This window comes from Perissodus microlepis, chromosome 3 (assembly GCF_051167445.1).
Source record: "Perissodus microlepis isolate ML-2025 ecotype Zambia chromosome 3, ASM5116744v1, whole genome shotgun sequence".
Classification (NCBI taxonomy): Eukaryota; Metazoa; Chordata; class Actinopteri; order Cichliformes; family Cichlidae; genus Perissodus; species Perissodus microlepis.
The window spans coordinates 34123832-34147947 of record NC_140463.1 but is presented as its reverse complement, the minus strand read 5'-3'; the positions used below and the strand labels follow the sequence as shown (position 1 = coordinate 34147947).

General features: G+C 42.4%; 2 protein-coding genes across 2 annotated transcripts; one reads left to right on the top strand and one right to left on the bottom strand.

Annotated features, from left to right (window-relative positions):
• Nucleotides 1-1161: 1161 nt before the first annotated feature.
• On the top strand, nt 1162-4816 carry LOC146391288 (odorant receptor 131-2). Its single transcript, XM_084924159.1, has 2 exons — nt 1162-2201; nt 4253-4816. The coding sequence occupies exons 1-2, from the start codon at nt 1273-1275 to the stop codon at nt 4395-4397; spliced, it is 1074 nt and encodes a 357-aa protein (XP_084780285.1). The 5' UTR covers nt 1162-1272; the 3' UTR covers nt 4398-4816.
• Nucleotides 4817-6734: 1918 nt separating this feature from the next.
• On the bottom strand, nt 6735-23893 carry acadvl (acyl-CoA dehydrogenase very long chain). The gene is made up of 21 exons (XM_084924158.1): nt 23787-23893; nt 23455-23542; nt 23296-23365; nt 20921-20995; nt 20489-20561; nt 20281-20345; nt 20044-20178; nt 19817-19961; nt 19461-19590; nt 18574-18699; nt 18256-18454; nt 15131-15235; nt 14738-14824; nt 14384-14446; nt 11060-11161; nt 10611-10708; nt 9373-9445; nt 9078-9150; nt 8806-8878; nt 8516-8591; nt 6735-7726 (listed from the first exon to the last, which is right to left on the bottom strand). Exons 2-21 carry the CDS (start codon nt 23526-23528, stop codon nt 7589-7591), a joined length of 1980 nt encoding a protein of 659 aa, XP_084780284.1. The 5' UTR covers nt 23529-23542; nt 23787-23893; the 3' UTR covers nt 6735-7588.
• Nucleotides 23894-24116: the final 223 nt, after the last annotated feature.

The following is a 24116-nucleotide window of genomic DNA, read 5'->3' as shown; positions in this document are numbered from 1 at the left end:
GCTCACTTTTTGCGTATAGAATTTCTGGGGGGGGGAGCTGCAAATTATAAGTCTGTATCATAATGCCTGGTGTTTTCGTGTTTGTTGGTTTGTTTTTATTTTGTTTTATTTTGCGAGTTGGTTATTAGACCAACCAGCCAGAGAATCCCCCGCCCCCTCGCCCTCTCCTCCCTGTGACGCATGCAGCAGGCGCACCTCGGAGGGCGCCCTTATTCCCAGCAAATGGGCGATAGAAAACCGATCGGTGCCTATGCCATCCCCAAAATGCGCTGGCATGAAGTCGGTGCAGCATGAGAACGAGCATTTTTTTTTTTGCCGAAACCCGTGACGCGCCCCTACCACGATGCCGCCGTGAGCAACCGCCCATGTCGCCCATATCAAAAACCGCTACTGTGCCCACCTTACTAACCCTTATGACATCACCAGACAGTCGGCTGGCTCAAACTAACAGAAGGGTCCATTCTAAATGAACGGCATATAAACTCGTATATAAACTTGCAAAACCCTCTGTAAGAACTCAGATAGAATTATCCTATGAACTTTGGGGCCTTTTATACTCACAAGAGGAAAATTCGTATAAAGCACCCGTGTAAGACATTCGACATGATGAGATGAAGCCAGTGTGCTTGGAGCCCAGCAGTAGGTGGCAGCCTGCTGTCAGACACCTCGTTGCAGCGCTTACATGACAAACTGCACATTTTCAGACACGAGGAAACTTCGTACGTGAAAGCAACTGTGTAACTCGCGTGTTAATTTTGTCGAAGGAAATATCAAAATGTTTCAAAAGCAATTTTTAAATTAATTTTGCAGATCCGTTTTAAAACTGAATTCTTCTGTCGTTTCAAAAGACAAAGAGGACTAATATAATTGAACTTAATCACTGGTAATTAATACTGCGTGGGGTGTAAATGTGCAGCAATTGTGTTAGATTTGAACTTCTCCCAAAGGCCACGTGCAAACTGCGAGGGTGTTAAGAGTGGATGTCGAGGTTTGGCTGGGATTGGAGTTAGAAAGGAGGCCGGTGTGAGGATGGTTGATAAAGCCTATAGAGACTTTATTGTTTACCAAAAGACCTCATGCAGACACGTGACACAAGTAGGCCTGCCTATGACACACACAGAGAGAGGGAGAGAGAGAGAGAGGATGTCTGGGTCCGCAGTGACAGAGCAGCAGACAGAGAGGAACATGCGGCGGACAAACTGTCTTCCCCATCAGCTCCACCGCTGCCTCCGTCATTATCTTGTAAATCCACCCAAACCCCGATGAAGAATAATGTCACGAAACAACACCACGGAGGTCAGCGACTACACCTGCGTGCGCTTTTACGTGTCCACGGTTTCTTTCTCCGTGCTGCTTTTCTTCAACCTCATCATCAACTGGACTATCGTGCGCGAGGAGCGGCTCCGGCGTCACGCCCGCTTCGTGCTCATTTTCCACCTGCTGGTGTCCGCGCTGGTTCACCTGGGCATGAGCAGCGTGTTCTACTACCAGATCCACCTGGACACGCGGCTGTCCCGCTCTGCGTGCATGGCAATGATTACCATTTTGATCAGCAGCGCGTCCAACATCCTCCTGACGCTCACCGCGATGGCTCTGGACCGCTTCTGCGCCGTGTGCCACCCGATGCGCTACAGCTCTGTGTGCAATAAGGGCCACTGGCCCTGGCTCCTTGGAGTGTTTACCTGGATGGTGGCGCTGGTGATTCCCCTCAGTTTGCTTTTTAAAGACAGTGATGCGCCCGATCGGGGCGAGTGCGGCCGGGAGCAACTGAAGAAAGGCGAACTACAGAAGGTCCTCTTTATAGGGCTGTGCACGCTGATCATTCTCTACAGCTACGTGAGGATACTCGTGGAGGGACGGCGGCTCGGGGTCCTCAATCGGAGAAATCGGGCAGGATGCAGAACGATCGCCCTTCACGGTTCCCAGCTCGCTGTCTACCTGCTCCCCAACTTTGTGAACTTTGTGCTTTCAATTCTCTACAAGCGGGAGTTTATTCAGCGGGAGACCAAGGAGCTGTCCGCCGTTGTTGTTTTTGCTTTTTTCAGTCTGGCGCAGTGCGTTGCGCCAGTTGTTTACGGTTTGCGTAAAGAGGAACTTCTGGAGCAGTTGAGTCGCAGGTTCCCCTGCTGTTCCCGATATCTGAAGAGTGTCCTGGGCTGGACTGTGCGTGCTAACTGGTCTCATGTGCCCTACAGAACGAGGTATGTCCGGGCTCATCCATTCATTAAATGTATTTACAACCCTTTAATGGTCAAAATTGCAATATTCCATCAGTTTCTACTTTTCTGTCTGCGCCTATAGATGATATACAGAGAAGTGACTAATTAAAGGGGAAAAGAACATCATAAAAACGGCTTCTAAAAAAGTTCTAAAAAATAATAATAATACCCCCTCATTTAATTTAAGTGTTTTGATAAAAGTGATAGAAAGAAATGTCCTTTAGGACAGACATAGAATAATGTTCAATAATGTGGGTTGTTTTCAAGTGACCCTCTCCACTAAGTGGACAGGTGCATGGATCCACTCATTCAGTTCAGGGTCGTTATCCCAGCTGCCGCAGGTCTAGATGCAGGGTTCACAGAGAGACATACCAACCGTGCACGCCCACATTCACACTACAGCACGTTAAGCTAACATGGTAGGAATACCCAGAGAGAGCCCACGCAGCCACCGAGAGAACAGGCAAACTCCACACGGAACCTCCTGAAAGCAAAACCGCCTGCAAAACCTCCACAATAGTCCAACAAAGTAATTAGACTGTTAGTCTAATGTCTAACTCTTGTGATCACTGCAGCATTCCCTGGGTCACAGTGCACCACTGAACTTTCAAACTCTACAGTCCTGCTTTAATATTCCGATCATTGAGTCAGGCAGTGTGATCTTCTGACATTCACCTCGCAACAAGTTGCCCCTCTGTTTTCCTTTACGCAGTGATAAGGGTCACCACAAAATTACCAAAGCTGTGCTCAGCATTTTTCAAAGTCAGCTTCATCTAAAAGCAGGACCACAGATGTTAGATATTAATTGCTTAAAGATGTTGTGCAACAAGCAGTTGCATGACTCATGTTACTTCACCCTCCCTCTTTCTTAACCGTTTACCCACAGTGGGTGACTCGAGCCTATTGCTGCTGTCGCTGGCCCATCACAGGGTTGACACAGACACAGTAGGGCACAGTTCTAACCTGTAGGGCTAAATTAGAACCAACGGGTAACCTAACATGCACGTCTTTGGACTATGGATGGAAGCACTCAGAAACCACATAGGCCACTGGGACAACATGCAAAGTGCACACACAAAGCCATTCTGGAGGCTAAAAACCCAGAGCCTTGTTGCTGTGAGACATCATCACACAAGTTCCTCCACTGGTTTAGTCTGATCTTTTCCCTTTAATTAGTCACATGTCTTTATATAACAGCTATCTAATCCGCTAATCAGACTGTGATCTAGTTATAATATTTACAGCAGTAAAGGTACACTGGCAAATGGGTAAACATTACTATTGCAGTCGCACAATTCACCTTCACTGAGCTCACAGCTTCTCAGTGTGAACAAATGGCGTTTGGACGGCTTTGAGCTCAGTTTACCAATCAATGAATGTAGAAATCCTTAACATGGAGCAACTAAGTAGAAAGGGGAAAAACATAAAGACAAAAACTTGTTGTTGTTGTCAGATTTTATGTGACAATAGTTTGATTTGAAAGTAGATGTCCAGCAGACGAGGGGGGGCAATCCCGTCACAGCTCATCCCAGAATATACTTTACATTGTTTTTGCCTTTTAGTCAATAAATAGGACGCTGACTGTAAAATCCAGTAAACCGAGACAGGATTTCACTGAGTTTGTTTACGGCAGGAGCGTTTGCGTGATTCACCCTATCGTCTGTTAATGTCCATGCACTGCAGTTCTCTGTAAAACTGAGTGTGCCGTGTATGTAAAACAATGCAAATTAATGCTCACATATTAGAAACAGTCAAAAAGGGAACTTTGTGTAGAAGGGTGACTAATATTGAGATAAACGTGTAAAACAAAGCTCATTTGCTTCAGGTTCTCCATCACTACAACTGCTATTACTACACCGTGACTCAACGAGGGATCGCTGTGGACAGTTGGTGTGTGATTTCAAGATGAAAGTGCGGCTTCGTGAATATTAATGACTTTCCTTTTCAGTGATTTGGAAATGCCAGCCACCACAACACCTCAGAAAGGAGGCAAATGAGCTTATTTGTTCTCTTTGCTCTTTTTTGCCCTTCAGGGAGAGAACGATGACGGCTCAGACCATCATTTCCCTGGAAGTCTCGCAAGTCCCAGAAGTCCCGCAAGAGGAAACTCAGCCGGTAGCAGTCAGGAGTTTCTCACATGACCAGAGCTCATGTCAAGGTAACGCGGAGGACGCCTGAAGGGAAAAAGCCGGTCTTCATTGGGATTTTATTTGTAACAGGAACATGTTCTCAGCTAGGAAGGGCCCTTTACACCATCACATCAGTCCGTGAGGCTTCATCCTGATATGGGAATGTTACAGTCATGCAGCAGCAGCAAGATGGAACATCAGCATGTTTATACTTGGGTCTATTTTTGACCTTTTCTGCCTTTTCCTGGTGAACCACATGCTGATTCACAGCAGAGCTGCGCAGTGGTCGGAGGGAACCGTTCCCTGTCCTGGCTGGTCCAGACTTAAGCTCCCTGACCTCCAGGCTGATGGAGACATTTGGGATCTTAATGACTGGAATACGCGAGTTTCTTAAATATGTGGTTTGATGAATGTTGTTTATATATATTATTAATATTGTTGACATTAAAAAAAGAAATGTGAGTTAAATGGTGTTGATGCGCTAATTCCAGCACTGTGAGGCCATAGACACTGCGCAATAATAATGGAAGCAATTATAGCCCATAAACGAGAAACATGACACAGACACTGTCTGTCTGTGGAAGGGCAGAAGTGCGGCCGTGGATTTAGTTCACTGGTTTGCGTAGGTGACTCACAGGCCACAATGTCTTTCACTGGGGCCCGGTTTCAAATCTGCCTTTAACCATTTCCTGTTTGTTGGTTGTCCAATTTCCTGCCTACTCTAAACACAATGCTACCAAAATATACGTGTTATAAGTGTGCAAGCTAGTCTACATATGGAAAAGACTTACCTCAGAGAATTCACACAAAGTTATTTACTATTAGAGTCTGTGTCATATCTAACTGAGCGTGTGTAATAATTAGTCTGCCGGTTACATGAACACATACCAGGTACACTAACTATGGCCGACAAGAAGACGGACAGCTTTGCCTATAAAAGTGATTAAATACAGAGCTAAATAACAAAAATACAACTTAGGGTTTCAGCATTTAAAAATGTGCTTTTAACATAAGACACAGACTATATTTGATCTCAGACCGATTTCCGTTTAAGGAGCCAGTTCATCCCCTCACTCACACAGGTTACACACCTGTTTAAACTCGTGCACTTGACCAGCACGGCTGTTACACACAAGGTCACACATGAGTGAAATCTGCAAACAATGATCACCTACTTGACCTCTGACCGTATTGGTACAAGTGCGAGCTGGGTTCTAATTTATCTGTTGTCCAAGTATAAATATCACTTAGTTTTAAAACATTGTCACCAGGTTAGATAATGTGGGTTGTTTTGAGCATTTGACATAACGCCGCTGCTTGTTACTCCGCACAGTAAACCAGAGCTTTCTTACAGCCTAACATTATAAGATGCCATTAAATGATTGACAGGAAATCGTTTTTTATAAAAGATGCTAAAAATCAGTTTCTCTGCACATAGTGAGGACCTAAAACCACGTTCCCCTGCTCTGAATGAGGTGATGATGATGGTGAATGATGACCCAAACGCAACAGGGTGGGTAGGGGGGTTCACGCATGTCCATATATTGATTTAAAAACTGAGAAAGCTACAGGCCTCGGTCAAAAAAGCTGCAGTGATGAGATGCTAAACCACTTTACACTTGATTCTTCTGTTATTGGAGAAATATGACCAGTAAGTAAGCTTTTAAAAAGCTGGTGGTTTGATCCCCCATTTCCTGAGCTAACCACATCTCATAACACCTCTAAGAGTGTCGAGCATTGGTTAATGCTCGACACCAGTGCATTATTATTTTAGAAGATTAGATTTTTAAAGTGAGACAGTGGTGTTTTTTGTTTGTTTGTTTTTTTAAAAACACCAAATCTAATTTTGTTTTGATCTTGGTTCGAATGTTTCCGCATAAAAAAAGGAAATCATACAGGGATGCTGGGTTTGCTTCTCAGCTACTGCTGAGCTTGAGAGTTGGTTTTCAGCCAGGAGGACAGACACATGCCTGGGGAATTCTCAGCAACAACAACCGCAGGCCTTCTACAGCATCGGCACCTTTCGCATTAAGTTCTTTAGACTCTCACCCACATAAGTAACGCTTGTCATCTCGTGTGCGTATGCCTGTGTAAAGACAGGAAGGGGTTCATCTGTTTGCACTTCACTTGTATACACACCGGCAGACGACTCCTGACATAAAAGCAAATACTGGCTTTCCTGTAAGGCACCTGCCCTTGAAGAGCCGAACTGCAGAAGTGAAACTGAATTAGCAAAGTTTGTTATGAATACAACAGAAATAGGAAGCTCGTTTGGCGGCAAGATGGGTAAAAATATTGCAGTGATGGGATTTTTTTTTCTTTTTAAGTGCTACTAAAAGTCAGTGTTGCTGTACGTGCTGAAAATCACAAAGAGGGCGAGACATAGTCTGGAGAAAATGAACTTTATTGGCAGAAAAAAGCAATATAGTTACAGCCTATACAGACTCCCACTTTGTTACACGTTCACTACGGTAGAGAAATAAATGATAGAAAACTTAAACATGGTACACAGACGATGTTACATTCACTGCAGTTCCATGTGGCTGATAACAGTAAAGAGCACACAGTGAAGTATTGTTAGGAAAGCTTTGTGTGTTCGAGCCGGTTTCTAAGGCAAAAAGGTTTTACAGTCTTGACATTTGTGTGTCTGTTGATCAACGAGCAAACTGAACATGCAGAAAGGCGTTAAGAACAAACATCACGCTGTTCTCTGCATTTAAACACCAAGTGTAAAAATCTGTCCTTTAAAGACACATCAGTTTCCTGTTAACTGGCTCCCTGACTTAAAGTTGCATTGATATTGTTGTATTTATGGTTAATAACCAAGAACCAAAAGAGCATAAATTAATGTATTAACAGATTAAACACTGAGGGTTTACATCATGAAGGCTTGGACACAAAGGAAAGGGTGCATTTCAAAGCCCCCTTCACACTTCAGACAAATGTAGAACTGTGACTTTCCAACTCGCATGACATTTTTATTTCTCGCAGAACAAAAGTGCAGCTCAAAATCTAGATGCCTCGAGTTGCAATGTCATAAATAAATGACGGGAAAAAACAGTGGGTTAAAAAAAAGACACCAAAACCAAAACCAGTTTCTGAGGCTGTAAATGCATCTCATAAATTAAAAAAGGGCACTGATGTGTGTCAGAGGAATAATGGCAAAAAAAGTCCGGGAGGACTTGGCATACGTGACGAGATGTTGAGAAGACTGACGAAACGCAGAAAGAGCGAGGGCGTTTAGAAACCCAGGGGGTGAGCAGCAACCGCTCCTCCGTTCTCCACGACGGCTGCAGAGATGGCCTGCATGTTGCTGAAGAGCTTTCTGGACTCGCTGGAGTGGAGAGATTTGATCTCGTGCGTGACCCTGTCGTGAGCCTGGGGGACGGAGACAGGAGGAGAGTGATGGTGCCAAACCGATCGTGATGGCATCAGAACACCACAGAGGTAAAGTATGGACTTATTTCCTCAGCCAAGGAGAGCTTATGTTTTTATTCACAGTGCCATTCTGTCTGTAAACAAGACAGGTCAAAACATTTGACTGAATTCTGATTAAACTTTGTAGGAGTGTAGCGCAGGGTCGTGCTAATGCTCCTTTAGACCTTGACTAAAGCGCCAAGGTCTAAAGGTGTCCAAAGTCAACTCAATGACCTATTAGTCACAAACTGACAAAAAGCGTTACAACGTAGAAACTATAATTATTACCAGTGTGGTGTGTATTGTTAATATAACCCTGTATAAAGATTTAAAATATCCTGTCATTTTCGACCTCAGATCTCACCTTGAAGGTCAACAGATTCCTCTGAAGGTCAAAGTGATAATAATGTTTTATAGAGCTTTATTTTTAGTCCAGTTACTTAACATTGAATACCTATAATGCTTATATACAAATACAGTATTACTCCCTTAAAGGTAAATATTGCTCAGAGAGTGAGCGCCTTGGTTTGCGCTCTCTGAGTGCTTCTGGTTTATATTTAAAACTTGTGTCTTCACTGCTGTGTAAAATGATGCCAGGCCAAACTAACTCCTCTCTTTAATCATATATCCCACTACTTACCACAGTGACACTACCTAAGAGTGCTAGCCACGGTTCAGATCATTAAAAACACCGAACATCCTCCTTACATAGCAGCGTGTGTTTGTGTCTGGCTCTGCGGAGGATCTTACCTCGGTACACCAGGTCTCACACAGCAACTTCTCATGCTGAGCTGATGTGTGGCCTTCACTCAGAGCTCGCGACGCCCTGCAGAAAGAGGCCGAGAAAAAAAGACGTTCACAAGAAATGTCGCTTTGGGCTGCGTAGGAGTTTGTTTGTGGAATAAAAGAAGACCTTAGTTTAGAAGGTGGGTGGGAGCGTGCAGAAAGAGCGCAACGGGGACAGATAGAAAGGATGGTGTGGTTAGTGGAAAAAAAAAAAAGAATGAAGACTTAAATCTGTTGTTTGCACTTTTGCATACCTTGACAGGACGACCACCATGGCGTAGATGTCAATGGCGCAGTCTGCGACTCTCTTGAGAATAAACTGTTCATCTGAAAAATGAAAGCACACAAGTTTAGATAAGTTAGAAAAAAACAAACAAACATTTGTTAATAAAATGCCAAGATGTCATTTCTAAACTGTCAGATACAACTCATAATATAGTCAAGTTCAAATCTTCCAGGTGAGCTGAAACACCCGCAGTCACACACACACACACACACACACACACACACACACACACTCTCTCACCGATGATCTTCTTGCCATGTTTGATCAGCAGCTCCTCGATAACTCCTCCAAACTGCTCAATGGCTTTAACTGTCTGTAAAGCAGAAACAACAAAAAGTGCAGAGCGTTAGGAAACACGCAGACTGTAGCAGAAAGCAGAAAATGAAGGCAACGCAGGAGGAAATGTTCCATTAGTAAACAAAGGGTCCTCTTAAAAGTGCCAGGCACCCATTCATCCAGCCTGGGCCAGCCCCTTAGATGGGCTTGTCTCATAAATAACAGTTGATCGATACAAATAATAACAAAAATAACACACCAGTTCTCCGCTGTGTGCCAGCTCAGGATGCACCGTCCCCTGCAGCGTCAGACCTGTGCTCAAACCTGCCTTCCTGTAAAGAAGAGAGGACCGCGTTACACAACAAAAAGTCATTCTCAGCAACACCGACAGCATCGTTCAGCCGTCCGTCCGAGTCTACGATGGATCTGTTGATCCCAAACCGCAACCTGTGCTGGCACGCTGACACTTTGGTCAACTCTGTTGTTTTAAATCTGCTATAAAAATTAATTTGTCCTGTTAATAATAATAATATGCTGTCTGATATACAGCCTATCAAAGAAGGTTGTACTCCAGTTTTCGTGAGTAAAATGTAGTCATGCATTGTCAATGCCTGGTTGGAAAAGCCAGTGACAAAGTCCCAAAATTCCCAAATGGTGAAGTCACGATGGCTAAGACCATCTTTTATATACAGTGTGTGGGAAGCTGCACAGTTAACCATGTTTAAATTAAATACAGAACAAAAATAAGCCAAACAGCTGGTCAAACTGACTGAAACCTGCAGCTGAGGCTCTATACAGAGGTTATGACAAGTTTATGCTATAAATGCTATCATTGCGTCTAAAAGTCTCTCTATGATGCATTCAGTGGTCGACTGTTTGTTTTTAGCCGTTCATTGTATTAATTGCACAACCAGTGCAATGCAGCACCACACAACACCTTTGTGTGCTACTGTTGCTATAAAAAGGCCCGAATGTATAAGCAAGACTACAGACCCTGACGTGCAAGCAGCTTTCAGTGTCTCCTAGAATTGGGCAGGCGGAGTAGAGAGGATAAATGATCTGCACCGCAGTTATATGAGCCTGTATGCCTGAGCTACAAAAGCACTCACACAGCCTCTGAGAGCGTTAAGTAAACGGTTAAAAGGAAGTCTTAATCAAATTAACACAAAGAGAGGAGGAAGCCACACTTTTCTGCCTCCTGTGTGTATGTGTGCAGCACATGATTTTCTTACACTTGTGTACTCGCAGCGAGTACACAAGTGTAAGAAAATCATTTTCACATCACTGCCTTTCTCAGAAAGAGGAAGAGTGCATAAAAAATGTCTCCATTTCCATTAATCTGATGGCATAACTGCTGTATCTGTCGACATCAGCCTGGAAGCTGTATCACTTCTTCAGGTCACGTTCTATTTTTTGCAAGGGGCGACCCCTGATCGCACACCCACTGCCTTCCAGACATACAGAAAGGAAAAACAGTGTTGCAGAAGCTAAACCAACCTTTTGGCTCTCTTGGTGATTTCTCCTGCGAGCACGCCGGCGTTGCTGATGGGGCTCTTCAGGGCCTTCTGCAGGCTCTTCAGCTGGTTTCCAGCATTCTGCAGGGAAGCACATGCAAGCTGCTGAGCGAAGGGCTAAACATAGTCAGGAGGAGTCAGGGTTTATCTGGATTGCTCAATCTGTAGTTATATGCAACATGTTAAGAACCAATACTTCCTGATAGAGAGTGAGGAAAAGTGAAGTGCAGAAAACGTGGATGTGATACAGAACTCAAATGTGAAATGTGAAGAGGAAGTTGCTTCTTATCACAGAATTTCAGAATTTTATACAGCAAGCAGAATCCACTTCCTCTGTACTTTCACAAAGCACGCACACGCGCGCACACACACGCACGCACGCACGCACACACGCACACACACACACACACACAGAGGAAATTTCTGTGTTACCTGGAAGCCATTCAGAGCCACAAAGAGCCTCAGGATGTCGTTTGTACCCTCAAAGATTCTGAAAATTCTCAAATCCCTCATCACTCTCTCCATTCCAGCGTCCTGCAGAAACAAACACAAATAAAGAACATGATGGGCTCCATTGCTTTTCAGCTCCACCTCAATAAAGCACCAAAAATAAAAAGTAACTAACTAAGTGTAATTTGCCCAGATCACCTAAATTATGTCTACTAGGAAACAAAGGAGAGGTGCCACAATTAAATAAACACCTGTTTAGAGTGTTAAATACTGCACTGGTAACATGTGCCCGTATCATTTTGGAACACTGGAAGGACTCCCATATGCCAACGCTTAAAATGTGGAAAGAAAGAATGATTGGGAACGCTGCTTGCGAAAAGATGTTGGGAAAGTTACATCATGTGGCGGAAGCTGCAGTTGAACAGTGGGACAACTTTTGCACCTACATGTTTACCTGACTTGGACATTTGAGCCTAATGCAACAGATGTTAAAACCTCACTGTTTTTGTTTTGTTTTTTTGTTTGTTTGCTTCTTGTTTTTGGTTGTTGCATTTTTGCATTTGTTGTTATAAAATGCAAAATCTAATAAATACTTGAATTATTAAAAAAAATAATAAAAAAAAATAACTAAGTAACTAAAAGCCCTAATAAGACAGAAGGAATGCAAATATTGTACATTTTCCAAGGTTAGCACTTAATTCTTTCCCATCTCATGTCCATTTAACGCCCTGAAATAAGGTAATGAAAATGCACCGTTAAAGAGGAATAGAGGCTTTTGCACCGCTTCTGAATTCTGTATGTGGAAACCAGTGTGCATATTTTAAGTGGCACAGAAATGAAAATGTACACCAGCACACTTTTGACTTGGTTTCCTTGCTGAAGTGAAACCCTGAGTCAAAACGCACGGAGCGAGCAGAACCGCTAAAAGCCTGCTGCATTCGTCCCCCCCGCTGCTGCGCAACTAATTCCACTATCAACTGGCACGTAGCACAAAGGAAGTGGAATTATTTTAAGCAGCTTTACATGAGACCAATCCAATCGTAACTCAACAATACAAGGACTCAGAGTGTAAATCATTGTTTACAGTGGCTGAACTAAACTTTTTGTTTTTTAAAAGTCATAGTACATTGTCCTCCATGACTGAGCACACTTTCCACTGAACTAAAAAACAAACCAAAGCAGCAAGCTTATTTTTTTTTCTCTCTTCTGCACTGTCTGGTTTATTTTAAGCAGCACAAAACTGTTTACACAGCTCCACCACGCCCCCGTATCTTCAGCTGGTTGTTTCCAGTCTATTCTAGTGAACTTCTTGCTTGATATCTTTTTTTTTTTCACTCGAATGTGGTCTCAGTATTTTCTGAGTGTGTATGCCGACTCGCCTGTTGCAACTAAATGACTCAATACCGCAACAGCAAGGCAAGCACCTGCCACTATACAGTGCAAAGGCTTCTGAGAAGTCTTAGCCACACCTGTGCATCTTTAATGGATAAGAACAAAGATCTGTTGCCCGATTACATCATTACTTCTGTTTAAAACTCTAAACAGATAGAGGCCATTAGCGCACCATCACCATCATCATCACAACAAAAACTGAAGCGTTTGTGGACAGAAACACACAGTAAACAGAGCGGGAAAACGATTTTATCTTCCAGCGCATAAAACAAGGAAATGCGGATCCTTTAGGCACATCCTTGTTTGAGTGCTTGCCACACCTGTCAAAGGCTCGCCAACGTTTACTGACAGCCGTGTTTGAGATAAAAACAAAAACCAAACAGAAGCGAAGCCAAAAGATGAGCGCAACTATCAGGAAACTGCGCATGTGACCACAGTCAGCATACATCCAAAAACAATCTACACACATTCCCAGTGCTGATGTTTACAGCTCCCCTACATGTTGTAGGAGCCTTTGTATTTGTGGCTGCACAAAACAAAACAAACAAACACACAAAAAAAGCAATGTCTTTAGAAACATCTACTTTTTAGGGGTCATGTTAAAACTTGGCTTTCATCGTCAAAGAGTTTTAACGCGGAGCCGGTGTCTGTTTACACACCGCAAAGAGTGAAGAGGCGGAGCCATTACCGAAACAGTGATCTCAGATTGAACGAAAGAAAACAGTGCTGTTCCTGTAATCACCATTAAAACCTGGAGTCCTTAATCAAACCACCTGATCAACAAACTCCGACGTGAAGAAAAGTAAACTTCGTAGGTGCTCCATCCACCGCCGCTTGTTTTACAAAGAGAAAAATCTGCAGTAAGCCCCCAGAAGTAAGGCGACATTAAAATCTGCAGATGAACTGTTCACTTGGTCTAACAGCACGTTTGAATTATGCAACTTACTGAAGGCTGACGGCAGCTGTACATTAATGCGATAACTGAAGCAAGCAGGGGTGAGTCTAAAGGGGGGTATGAGGTGTACTAGACCATATATATTTCATCCCCTTTGTAACACTTTTCAGATTAAAAATGAAATAATATAAAATATTGTCTCAAAAAAATCTGTTAATATTTAAAAATCTGAAAATTAAAGCTTTTTTTTTTTTTGACCTGATTGATTTTAGGTTTGGACAGTGAATTATTGTTAATATTAATTAACATCTACACAACAGTGGCAGATGGCCGCCCCTCCCTGAGCCGGCTTCTGCTGGAGCCTTCTTCCTGTTAAAAGGTAGTTTTTCTTTCCCACTGTTACCAACTGTTTGCTTATAGTGGGTTGGTTGTCTAACCAGCTTGGAAAGAAAAGCGTCTGGACTTCTTTAAATTGCTTGAAGATGTTTGATGGTGGAGAGTCCCAAATTTAAGTGGGAGTGTCCCCCCCAAGAGGGACAATGGTCGTAATGATCCTCTACCTAATCACACGAGCCAAGTTGTGAAAACGGGTGTAGGTCACAATCAGCCAAGGTTTTAGGTGAGCTCATTGTGAAACCTAGCCCCACCCTATCATGTGATTTCCCAAGGTCAAATGGCCCCGGATGTGAGTGGGTGTTAAGGCGTTAGGGGGTCCATGACTGAGAACCTTCACAGACCTATTGGGCTGGTTGATTGTTCAAGTTTGATTCCAATAATGTAGTGTCATTACTTTACAATATTAAGTGAATGCTGTTGTGATTTGGTGCTATATAAAAAGAGACTATACACAAGGTATAAATTCTGAGTATCGAGAAATTCCTGTTCTATCTACTGTTTCACCTGCTTTCAGCAGGATGTTAAACTCTAGCTTTCAAAAACACAAACTTTAAATTTTGTCAAATATATTTGTCCCCATGTTACCTGGTTTGTAACTAACAGGATGTGGACTGAGGACTCACCTTCATGAAACCCATGCCGCCCATAACCTGAATGCTCTCGTCTGTCACAAACCATGCTGCTTCCTGTCTCAAATACACAAAGAAACACAGACATGTAAAAGACGTTTAGCACTGCCAAACACACTATCACATTTCATCTCACATCAGTCAGGAGACATATGCTTCCTCTATTTACCATCCTTCGGTCTTCCACAGAAAAAGGAACCTCATGAAGATTATGAAATAAGTGCCACGTTGCCCACTAATGTGTGCTAACAGAAAAATTGAAGCCAAACATCCTTAAAGGCTTTCTGGTTACTGCAAAAGCTGAAATAAAAGGCTTGCAGTACAAACATTGAAGGGGAAATTTCTTACAGAGGCAAATATCTTGCTGATGGCAGCTTCGATCTGGAAGTCGGTTGCTCCGCTGTCCATGTTCCCACTGATCATGTAGGCCATGGACTGAGAAAACACACAGAAGTAATGGTACCATGAGTTTGACACCTTTCTCATAAAGACAATCAAAACTGAATTTAATTTGAATTCGTCACATTAAAAAAAAGGCATCTCAGCACATTCTCTGTGTTAAATAAAGCCCAGTGAGCTGACAAGCAGATTATGCTGACTGACAGTAAAACAGGAAATCAACCACGGTGTCAAGATAACAGCAAACCATTAATAAGCAAGGTTATTCTCAGAACCTGCACCACACGGCTCAGCGCGGCACCAGGTGAGGTAGCGTTACAGATTCGTGTTGTGTTGTCTGACCTCTGTGACGTACTGCAGCATAGTCATGCGAGCCACCTTCTCCTGGATGGCTCCGTAGTTGTGAATCTTGTTCCCAAACTGGGTTCTGTTGGCTGCATGGTCCACCTGACGAAAAGTGGAAAAGCACAGGCCGCTATAAGACCACAATTCATTATTTTAATTCAAGAATTTGACTCAAGCCACAAGATATGAGGAAACAAGATTTTGCAAGTGGGTTTTTTTTGGTGCCCTGAAATGCTGTTGCTATCTAGCAGTTTTTTTTGTATGAAAAGAGGAAGTTTGGCAGAGCTGCCGGTCACCACAAAAAGAAGCATGATCAGTATTGTGGTGAGGTGCAAAACTGGTGGCAATGTGTCAAAATACCATGAGACGTGAAAACAAACAACAAAGCTGAAAAGAACCGTGCTTTCTTTAAAAACTTCACACGTTAAGATTAGTGTTGAATTAGGTTGCAAGCGCTCACTGAAGGCAGTTTATGGCTGCATGACATTGAAAAAATGAACTTCTCTTTATCAACATGTGAGCAAGTCATTTCTCTAAGTGCATGAGAACCGGCTCCCTGTGCCTCCTCTGCATGAGATTCTCCCTCAGTAAAAACGCTGAGGGGGCAGGAATTCCCCCCACATTAACTTTTCACAGTTTTCTCTCCAGCCGACGCAACTGCTCAAACAAAACAACCACGTTTTTCCCCCCCGGGCGAGAAATCCCTTCAGTCACAGCAATAAAATATGCTTACTGTAGAGACCATTTAGCTGCAAAACTGATTTGTGAATCTCATTTACTATAAGCGCAGTAACACTGACTTTGAAGTAAATTTCTCTTCATGTTCTCAGGAGGTACATGTGCACACTGGCTTAATATTAATGTATTTTTCTAGTAGTGAAACATTTGCAACTGAAGAAGAGGTCCACGGTCACCTAATTATCAGTGCTGATATGTCAGTAAACAGTGGTTTTCTGTTGTGTCATATCAGTTTTGCACTTGTTAAAAGACAAGTGTTGTAAACTAGGGCTGCCACGATTAGTTGACTAGTCATGATTACGACTAATTTAATAGTCGACGCGTCGTTTGAAGCTTTGTAAGATCCCAAAAGACGCAGGAATAAGTAGTAGGATTTAAGAGTGTAATAACAGACTGAAACAGAAGATGGCAGCACTGCATGTACAAGGATGCCAGCTGCCGTTAAACCCCGAAGAAGAAGAAGAAGCAGCTCTGTCCCAGAATTTATAGCGCAGCCCAGCTCAGTTTCCAACAATGGCGGCAGCTAGTTAGTTTTAATATTACTCTTATTATTCTTTCTGGGTCACAAAATAAACGTTTAACATATTTTCAGGCGAGAATGTAGCTGTGTAAACCTCAAATATCTGCTCAGTTTATCAAGACACCACATATTTTCAAAAGCGCTCCGACGTTTTCGGAGACGTCTGTTACCCACTAGCTCGATAGCTAGCCGAGGGCAAGGCTCACTAGAGCCGGTGAGAACACCGGACTCCCGGCAAATCGTTTTCAAACCCACCGCCGTCTTTCGCTACTCAGGTTAAACATATATAAGTCACTTAGATAACTTAAAAATTATATTGTTTGGCTTTTTTTAGTATTTTATTTGTTCCTGAGTAAATCGGTTTGGCTGAGATTAAAGTTATAGTTTTTACACAGCTGAATAAACATCAAGCAGACAGCTGATTATCAGAAGTGTGAGATGCTCGAGAATTTACTCCGGTGTCCTGTTATATTTTAGATAGCAAGGAGTTTATTAAACTTCACCGAAACAATCTGCAAATTTCATTTAAATTTAATAAACTATCATCTTGTCTTTATTTTTAGTTAGCACATACCTTAAACACTTAAAGCTGTAAGCTAATGATAGTTATATAAGAGCAGATACTTGCTGGTGCAATAAGCTGTACGTTTTATGTCCAATGGATGCATGATCTGATTAGTCGACTAATCGCAAAAATAATCGGTGACTAGTCGACTATCAAAATAATCGTTTGTGGCAGCCCTATTGTAAACAAGTGAAAGAGTTATGTGCAGCTGTATGCTTTAGTCTACCTAGATCTAATAATAGTAATAATACCACATCAGCTACTGGCCAGATAAATTTGCGTTTTTTTATATCAGCATCTGCACAAAATCTTTTTCCATCAAAAAATATGATCATGTATGTCTCCATTTACCTCATCTCCTCCCTAACAGGCGGGCCAATCTGAATGAAACTTTGCATCTCCACACACGATGTTTTTAAAAAAATATTTATTCCAATTTGATTGATTTATGTGTTCAACATCCTCCTGCGAATGTGATGTTACGTTCTCTGTTTGTCTCATTTGCCTCATTAAATATTTATAGTTCAACTCTGCTTTTATCATCGTTCATGAGAAACTGCGCCTCATCTTCCTTGACCTATGGCCTCATTAAACGCTTTCAGTAAGCCATTACGTTCTCCGCTGTTCGTTTTGAGTCACAGCAGGATGTTCATTTAGTCAGTTATGTTTGTATTTATATTAAAGCAGACAATAAAGCAGGACACGACTGCATGTGACTGTCAAGTTGCTACTGAATAAGTCTGCGTTGTCTTGATTTCTCAGTCGCTCAAACATTTCGTTTTTAAATGCCGAGACACCCAAAACAGTCAGCTCGAGGCTTCAAAAGAGGACTCCATTAACCAGTGTGTGTTGTCACTGTGTCTATGGTCCTCTAATCTTATGACCATCTACTGGTAGCAATTCAAACTGTTTTAATAAACATAACACTGATTTTAAGTAATTTAAGTTAAAAAAAAATTAATTACTTTACTAATCAAAAAAGCTGAATCCTCTCAGTAGACAGAGCCGAACGGAGGCGTTCAGCACATTTAAGCGCAGCAAGAAGCAGAAAGAGGCCACAAAGAGAAGGGGAATTTCCCACTAACCCACAACGAAGAACAAAGCAAAGCGAAATGAGTTGCAACACAGACAATATTGGTTACAGATAAGAAACAATGCAGCAAGTGGGAAACCTGACAGCACATATAGAAACTAAACCATAAGTAAAAGCCATAGGCTTCAAGAGAAGAGCTCCACCGGTGCGCTTCACCCACTTCCCTTCCTTTCTACACTTAAGGAGCCTGGAGGGGATTCACTCACAGCTTTGGCGATGACACTCTTCATGGTGCCGGAGAGGGCGGCCGCCATGCCAAAGCGGCCGTTGTTCAGGATGTTCATTGCCACCTTGAATCCGCCTCCGATTTCGCCCAGCACGCACTCGGCCGGCACTCGCACGTTATCAAAGTAGACCTCGGCCGTGTTGGAAGCCTTGATGCCCATTTTCTTCTCCGGAGGGCCACTGCGAGAGAGAAGTAAGGTTTACGACGATGGGAAGGAAGAAATAAAAAGTTTCATCCACAACAAGAATAAAGGGTTTAGTGGCAAACAGTCTGCTAAGTTAAGAAAAGGGGCGCTCACTGTGTCACTCCTCCAAAGCTCCTCTCCACAATGAACGCCGTGATCTTGTCCTTCATCTCCCCGGTTTTGGGGTCCTTCATGGGCGTCTTGGCGAATACAGTGAAGATCTCAGCCAAACCTCCATTGCTGAGGAGAGAAGGTTATTTAGAATGGAGTGGCCATTACTGTGTGTCGCTGGATGCACTGTGTAATTCTGCCCCCTTGTGGTGAAAGCACAAAAAAGCTTCAGCTGTCAAACAGTCAAGCTTTACTTTAAGATTACTTTTCAAATACGTCAACTCTAAAAACAGGAGTTTTAAAAGGACTAAACACTGATTTAGACACTAATAAAATAAAATAAATGTTTAAATGCTACAAGTAATAAAATTAAAGCTCCCTCACACACAGATATAAGACGGTTAAACTACTTATTCATATTTTATTCATGCGTGACGCCAGTCAGCTGTTGCTTCTAAGCAATCACACAGCATCTCACTATTAATGACAGACAGAAGCACGTACTCCCCAGTCTTCGTGTAACAGGAAATTGTACTCAAGCGAGAGAAAGTGAGACAGGTGTCAGCTGCACTAACCACTGCGGTCGTGCATTGCTTTGATGGGAGAAAGCGAGTGGTTGTTCAGAGGGTACACAGTCTTATAACCACCAGAACTTGTGTGTAGTGCACAGTGCAAAGTGTCTCAGCTCAGAAACATTTTGAAAACCATTCAAGCATATACAGAAGAACCGAATCGAAAGCGCTTAAACATAGGTAATAACTATGGAAAGAACGTTGAACCCTCCTCAGCAGACTGTGCTGTGGTTTGTCCGGTTTTCTATTTTAGGTTTGTCATCAAGTCGGACTATTTTTTAGCAAACTATTCACCAAGAACTTCCTTGGAGTCCTCACCTGATCCAGATCTTGCTTCCATTGAGGGTGAAATACTTTCCGCAGGGCGACTGGACGGCAACGGTTTTGATAGAGGCGGCATCAGAACCGCTGGCTGGTTCAGTCAGGCAGAAGGCGGCTATGTGCTCGCCTGGAGTAACACACACACACACACACAGAGTCATTGTCAAAGCAAAAATTTACAACAAAAATTACTAAGCTTTTCTTTCACATGAAGTTAAGACTTTTCTAGCACAGTGTGTCCCTCCAACACTATGGCTTTTTTAGCTTTCAATAATAAACAGACAGAACGTCTCCAATCTTCTACAGAGCTACAGTTTACCTCGAAATCCAGATGCTGATGCTGGTATTCTTACCTGAGGCGAGTTTTGGCAGATATTTTTCCTTCTGAGCTTTATTCCCAAAAAGCAAAATTCCCTTGAAACCAATAGACTGGTGTGCACCCAAAGTAATACCGACTCCCAAATCATGACTGCCAACGATCTCAACCAGCCGGGCGTACTGTTGGACGGATAATTTCCGTTACACTTTTTAAAACCATTGCCATGTTGTCAATATCATAATTAAGTCAAGCAAGCTGTACCTGAGTATTTGAGAGGCCAATGCCACCCAGGTCAGCTGGCACCTGCATACCAAAGGCACCCATCTCCTTCAGGCCCTCCATGGTGTGATCCTCCACTTTCTCCAAGGCATCGTTCTTGGCTGGATCATTTACCTCCTGTCCACGGGGAGCAGAAACATGGAGGGGGAATCGGTGAGTGGAGGGTTTGGGGGTGTTTAGGAGCAGTGAGCGTGAGGTCAGACTAAGATTTACAATTACCTCGAAAAATTTGCTGCATGGCCCCACGAGCTCTCGAAGGAACTGCTCCTGCTCCTCATTGAGGACTGCGGCACATACAAACCATTACACTGGCAACAGTTTTTCAGTTTAACAAAGCCAATCAGCAAGAAGCTGGCTTTAATTTTTTTTTTTTTAAATCAGGTAAGAACATAAATACTCTTATATATAAATAGTCTTATGGATTTACCTTGGGGAAAGGGAAAAACCTGGGAAGTTGTGATCTGCCCCTTGAAAATGTTGAAAGCAAATGATTTGGATTCCTGTGAAAAGATAATCCAAACAGTAACATTTAAGTTAATTCAAACACCACTGAAACTGCTCTATGGAGCTGCAAGAGAGGTCAAGCTTAAAGTCCTTAGGGCCTACCAAACGTGCATTGCTGAGATTTATGCTGCCACCTGCTGGTGAATTAAGAACACTGAAAGCCTCTGTGTGTTGTGTTTAAACAGCAAAGAAATCAGCTTTAAAGAGGGACCCATTCTTAAAGAAACATGTGCCCTATTGCTCCTAGGATTCAAACCTTTTACTTTGAAAATAAACAAAGTAGACTGACTGATTTTAACCAGATTTTGGCCATTATAAATGTAAGACTTGCTTATAAAGCAGATAGTAAACATACAGCAGCAGCAGCTGTCTTCTTTTCCACTTTGGTGGCAGTGTCACTGCCGACTGCTGCAGGCTTCTCCAGCACTGCCTGAAACCACAAACAGAGCAGAGGACAAAATTATATAAATTATCTTTAAAATGAATAAAGGGAAACAAGTGAGGAAACTACAAACTCTCTGTGCAACAAAGCTTACAAAACATACAAAATCACTGCTTAACCATACGCAATGTCAGGTTGACTCATGTAAAAGGAAAAACACATCTGAAGGTTTACCACCATGTAGCCAACAGGATGAAGGCACACAGAGGGAGACAGTTTGCTGTCAAGTGCTGTTTGGTGATTAAATGTTAAGAGCACACAGGCTACAGTTTTTCCAGTTTCAATCAGGACACCAGCTCCGATCTCAACTAGGTGAGAGGTGAAGCCAAGGGTACAGCCACTCAGCTGAGTGCTGAGTATGTGGTTCGTGTTTTTAAATCTGCTGTAAACTACAGCACAATTGCCTTTTGTACCTGATTCATAATTAACTCCAGTAAAACTTCCAGTGAATTGCATTTTAATTTCATAAAGACAAGATTTATTACGCCTCACAATAAAAGTATTTATCACAGGGCTGTCGTAAAGTTCTGCTTTTAACTATACAGACAACACCCTGTGAGCTCGTGTTTATTAAAAGCACGACCTTGGAGCAGGATTTACATATGTTTATTTTATTAAAGCAACAAAATAGGTATGAACTTTGTTCCCAGCTAATAATTACTGTGTTGACCAGGACTCACAGCTGTTCCACTGATGCGGGGCCAGTGTGAAGTCAGGTCTGGCTTGGTACCAGATCACCTTCTGACTATCATTGGATCATTGGCAGAGGTTAAGTGTTTTCAATAAGAAGAAAATCCAGATGGACAGAACCGGCACCTCCACATTGTCCTCCATATCCACTAACACCAGTACTTCCAAGTCTGACCAAGATATTTAATAGTGGTCTGCTGGTGTAGCTTTTTTGCCAGTTTTTTTTTTATAGTGATGATCTCCATAAGTCACTAGTAACATCTGTGTAACAGCACCACTAGAGGCAATATCATTATTATAATTATAGGTATTGTCATAAGGAATTAGCTACAACATCCCCAGACTTTATATGTGCTGGTCAAAAGGACCAAACAGGGCCACTGTAAGAGGGACCTGGGTTCACACTAAGGTTGGGCGATATGTAAAAAATTTCCAGCTGACAATCGTCAGTCCAGTAACCGACAATAGGCGATATATTCAGGCATGCAAACTTACTCATAAGCAAATAAATAAATTAATCGCCTTTGTAAAAATGAATGACGGTAGCCTCAGCCTATCATCGATAGTCGATATATTCGTCCAATTGCCCAACCTTAGTTCACACCATCAATAATGATTAAAACATAAGCCCTGAAGACTCAGCAAACTGATTTTCTATTGATGAAGACCTCCACATCTCCATTTCTATTACACCAGAGTAATTAAGTAGTAGATAAACAATCAAAGGATAGAAAAGCCCCTGTTTTCCCCCAGAATCTACTTTAGAAATATTTGTTTTAATGTAATGCTTATGGATCCAGCACTATGTGAGACCTCTCAGCAAATACAAAAACACAGAGTTTATCCCAGATCAAAGTTGACCTCTTGGGAGGATAAACTGGACTGGTTGGATAAATTTGTGGCAATGACTCTGGGGTATCTTACTGTCCATTTTCCTGACACTTCTGACAATATGATAAACCCAAACTTTATTTTGAAATACATTTTAGGCTAAAAATATTTTTTTTATCTCAGTGGTGGTGATTTTCTGTTGATAGCTCTTTTGTATTCAAAGCAGTAAAAACTCTGATTTGCAGATAACAGTGGAAAATATTTCCTTGTTGCGTCATAGCAATTTTGCTAAGCCAAAAGTTCACAGTCAATCTGATGAAGACCTGCAAGACTTTAAAACTGCTTAGACATATTTATCATTACGACTTGTTTTACTATACACAAAGAAATAATATCATTATTAACAATTATAATAACAAAAGTAACAACACACGCACGATCATTGACTTCACAACTGCTGATAAATTTATGAATTTTTGTTAAAAACATTGTGGTAATGTCGGGTGTGCATCATCGGTTTTATTGTGAACGCTTGCCTAAGCAACTGCAGTGTCACCTTTAATACCTGGGTCACGTGAACAGTGAACTTTCCCCCAGTTTGAGCGGGAGGGGGTGCCGGTGTTATATCAGCCGCAAGCTGCGATTACCCAAACAAGGACACAGTCTCGATCAAATGTAGTGGAGCCACAGCGTGAAGCAGCCGTGTTAAACAGAGTAATGTGTACTTAATGCATTATAATGAGATACGATATAATAACGTAACGCACCTCGGCTGCCTGGCTTGCGTAGAGACGGCCGTTTTGCCCAACAAACACCACCGCGGCCTGACGCTGACCTCTGCAGATCAGACAAGACACGATATGTTTGTAAAACATAAACATCTCATTCTAAACCCTTTATAGCAATAATTAATGCTGATTACTCACCCGGTTAGCACGGCAGGAAGCCGGAGAACGGTGCTGCACAGGGCGGAAGACTGGCTCACTTTGCGAAGCAGCATGATTTTATTTTGTTCTTTAAAAAAAGAAGAAGAAGACGTTATACACAATCATTTGCCGCAACTAGCATTAATAACGAAGCAGGGACAGATGTCATGCAAGTCAGCTTAGCTGTTGACGGCGTGTAGCTAACACAATTGTAACAAACGTCGGTCTGTTCCGTAAGCTGGGCTCGGTGCTTAAGCCCGCGCAGAAAAAGCCTGAGGAAATTCTTCATATCCTTCTACGAAAGGCCAAAAAGATCAGCGTACGCAACACACCTGTCTATGTAAGAACAACGCGTCCCTTCCGTCAAAGATGCTACCAACAGTCCGGTAAAAATGAACCGTCCACAGTGTTGCCAACTCCTCAGTAAGGGAAATCGCTATTGGCTGTCCTAAAAGTCGGCAAATGACGTCATCGCCTAATTTACATAATTGGTCATGTTTATGTAATTGTAACCAGCGCTGTAGAAGAGAGAAATAACGTCGTGGGAGAGACATAAAGTGAGTAAAAAAACACCCCTAATGCATTTGGAATATTTTTAAAACTACAAATTAAATTTCTTTTAGCGATTATTGCTTTTTTAATGTCACAATTCCAATCCTCCT

Coding starts and splice junctions, on each gene's coding strand:
- LOC146391288 (XM_084924159.1), top strand. CDS start 1,273: ATGTCACGAAACAACACCACGGAGGTCAGCGACTACACCTGCGTGCGC. Junction 2,202..4,252: donor CATGTGCCCTACAGAACGAG/GTATGTCCGGGC, acceptor TTTGCCCTTCAG/GGAGAGAACGATGACGGCTC.
- acadvl (XM_084924158.1), bottom strand. CDS start 23,528: ATGCTGCTTCGCAAAGTGAGCCAGTCTTCCGCCCTGTGCAGCACCGTT. Junction 18,700..19,460: donor GGAAGCAAGATCTGGATCAG/GTGAGGACTCCA, acceptor TTCTCTCCTCAG/CAATGGAGGTTTGGCTGAGA. Junction 9,151..9,372: donor TGGCACACAGCGGAGAACTG/GTGTGTTATTTT, acceptor TCTGCTTTACAG/ACAGTTAAAGCCATTGAGCA.